Source organism: Rhincodon typus, chromosome 49 (assembly GCF_021869965.1).
Source record: "Rhincodon typus isolate 14 chromosome 49, sRhiTyp1.1, whole genome shotgun sequence".
Taxonomy (NCBI): Eukaryota; Metazoa; Chordata; class Chondrichthyes; order Orectolobiformes; family Rhincodontidae; genus Rhincodon; species Rhincodon typus.
In genome coordinates, this window is record NC_063380.1 from 3,900,175 (window position 1) to 3,902,422 (window position 2,248).

At 52.8% G+C, this 2,248-nt stretch overlaps 1 protein-coding gene across 1 annotated transcript in view; it reads right to left on the reverse strand.

The window, feature by feature from the left end:
- The window catches only part of LOC109924425 (3-methyl-2-oxobutanoate dehydrogenase [lipoamide] kinase, mitochondrial-like), a 12,222-nt gene extending 9,981 nt beyond the window's left edge, over positions 1 to 2,241 (reverse strand). Inside the window, exon 1 of the mRNA XM_048620919.1 lies at positions 1,278 to 2,241. Coding sequence (XP_048476876.1) covers positions 1,278 to 1,502 — 225 coding nt within the window. The 5' untranslated portion in view covers positions 1,503 to 2,241. The remainder of the gene's footprint in view (positions 1 to 1,277) is intronic.
- Positions 2,242 to 2,248: the final 7 nt, after the last annotated feature.

Here is a 2,248-nt window from a genome sequence, read left to right on the forward strand (position 1 = left end):
ATCCTGTCCCATTTGCCAGCATTTGGCCCATATCCCTCTCAAACCTTCCTATCCATGCCCCTATGCTTTTAAATGTTGTCATTGTACCAGCCCCCACCACTTCCTCTGGCAGCTCGTTCCATACACGCACCACCCTCTGTGAAAAAGTTGCCTCTCAGGTGCCTTCCCCCCCCCCCACCTCACCTTAAACCTATGCCCCTCTAGTTTTGGACCCCACTACCCTGGGGAAAAGACCTCGGCTATTCACCCTATCCATGCCCCTCGTGATTTTATAAACTTCTATAAGGTCACCCCATCTCAGCCTCCGACGCTCCAGGGAAAATAGCCCCAGCCCATTCAGCCTCTCCCTGTAGCTCAAACCCTCCAACATCCCTGTAAATCTTTTCTGAACCCTTTCAAGTTTCACAACATTCTTCCTGTAGCAGGGAGACGGGGATTGAACGCAGTATTCCAAACGAGGGCTCACCAATACAGCAGCAACGTGACCTTCCCAATTCCTACACTCAATGCACTGACCAAGCGTCCCAAACCCCTTCCTCACCGCCCTGTCTACCTGCGACTCTACTTTCCAGGAACTATGTACCTGCACCCCTGCTCTCCCCATGCTCTCTCTGTTCAGCAACACTCCCCAGGACCTTACCATGAAGTATATAAGTCCTGACCTGGTTTGCCTTTCCCCAAAATGCAGCACCTCACATTTATCTAAATTAAACTCCATCTGCCACTTCTCGGCCCATTGGCCCATCTGATCAAGGTCCTGTTGTATTCTGAGGTAACCTCCTTCCCTGTCCCCTACACCTCCACTTTCGGTGTCATCTGCAAACTTAGTAACCATCCCTCCTATGTTCACATTCATCTTCCCTCAGCATCTGTAGAATTCTATATTGCAGACGGCTGTCGAGGCTGGGTCACGAGAACTCTGGCTCTCTCAGCCGTGAATATACTTAACCAGGAAGGGAATCGAGGGTTCTGGGGGAGAAGGCAAGAAAGTGAGGTTGAAGATGATCAGATCAGCCAAAAATCTCATTGAACAGCAGAGATAACTTGATGGGCTGAATGGCCTACTTCCGCTCCCAGTGTCTGATGGTCTTAGCTCGATCCAGGGACTGGTGTGACAATCCAGCCCTCCCACCTTCCTCATTGAGGTGGGGGGGGGGGGGGGGGGGGGGGGGGGTGGGGGTGGGGGTGGTGTTGGTGGGTGGTTGGGGGGGCGGTTATCTATACGGGGGTGGGGGGGGGGGGGAGGGGGAGGTTAGGCAATGAGTGAAATAGTTTACCTTCTCAGCTGCAGTGTCGATCAGAGACTGGTTGTAAAAGGAGCTAACAGCCTTGCACCGCTCCTTGGTCACCTCATGGTAATGCTGGTGGTGGTGGTGGTAATGATCGCTGGCCGATGTGGACCTCCATCGCGTAGAGCTCCGAGCAAGCAGGATCTTCAGGGAGGTCCGTGCCCAGCCTGCTGGTCCTCCTCCAACCCTCCTCATCATCATCATCATCATCATCTTCCCAACGTCCTGTCCAACCTAACCCTCGGTAAATCAGTGCCAGTTCTACGCAACACCAACCTGGGGTGGTCCCAGAGTTGACTGAAATCCACAAGTATTTGGGATTGACCCCACCCACGTACTCACTCTCAAATTTCCGGTTCCCACAGTCAAACCAACTCCCCAACCCTCAGGGTGGGGGCTGAACGAGAGACAAACCCTGAACCCAGGGATTCTACCAGCAAATTAACACCCACTCTCAAATCCTCTGGGATCCAGAGTGACCGACACAGCCCAAAACTGGAAGTTGAAGAATTAACCACAGACCCTGCTTACCCTCCAAAAAAAAAATCCCTGGAGATCCCACAGTCTAACCAAACCTGACGTTACAAGAATCAACACAACCCCTCCAAACCTGCAGGCTTAAGAACCAAGCCCAGAGCCTGGGGATACAAGGGTTAACGCAACACACTCCAATTCCTGCAGATACAGGGATCAACCCGAAGCCCCACAATCCTAGAGAATACAAGGATCCACTCAAACCACCGCCCCCACCAATCCTAGAGGATAGAGGTACCAACACAAACTCTGCAATCCTAGAGAATACAAGGATCAACCCAAATCCCCAATCCTGGGGCGGGGGGAGATACAAGGTCCGACCCTAAACCCCTGATCCTGGGGGGGGAATGCAACATCTGACCCTAAACCCCTAATCCTGGGGGGGGAATGCAAGTTCTGACCCTAAACCCCTAATCCTGGGGGGG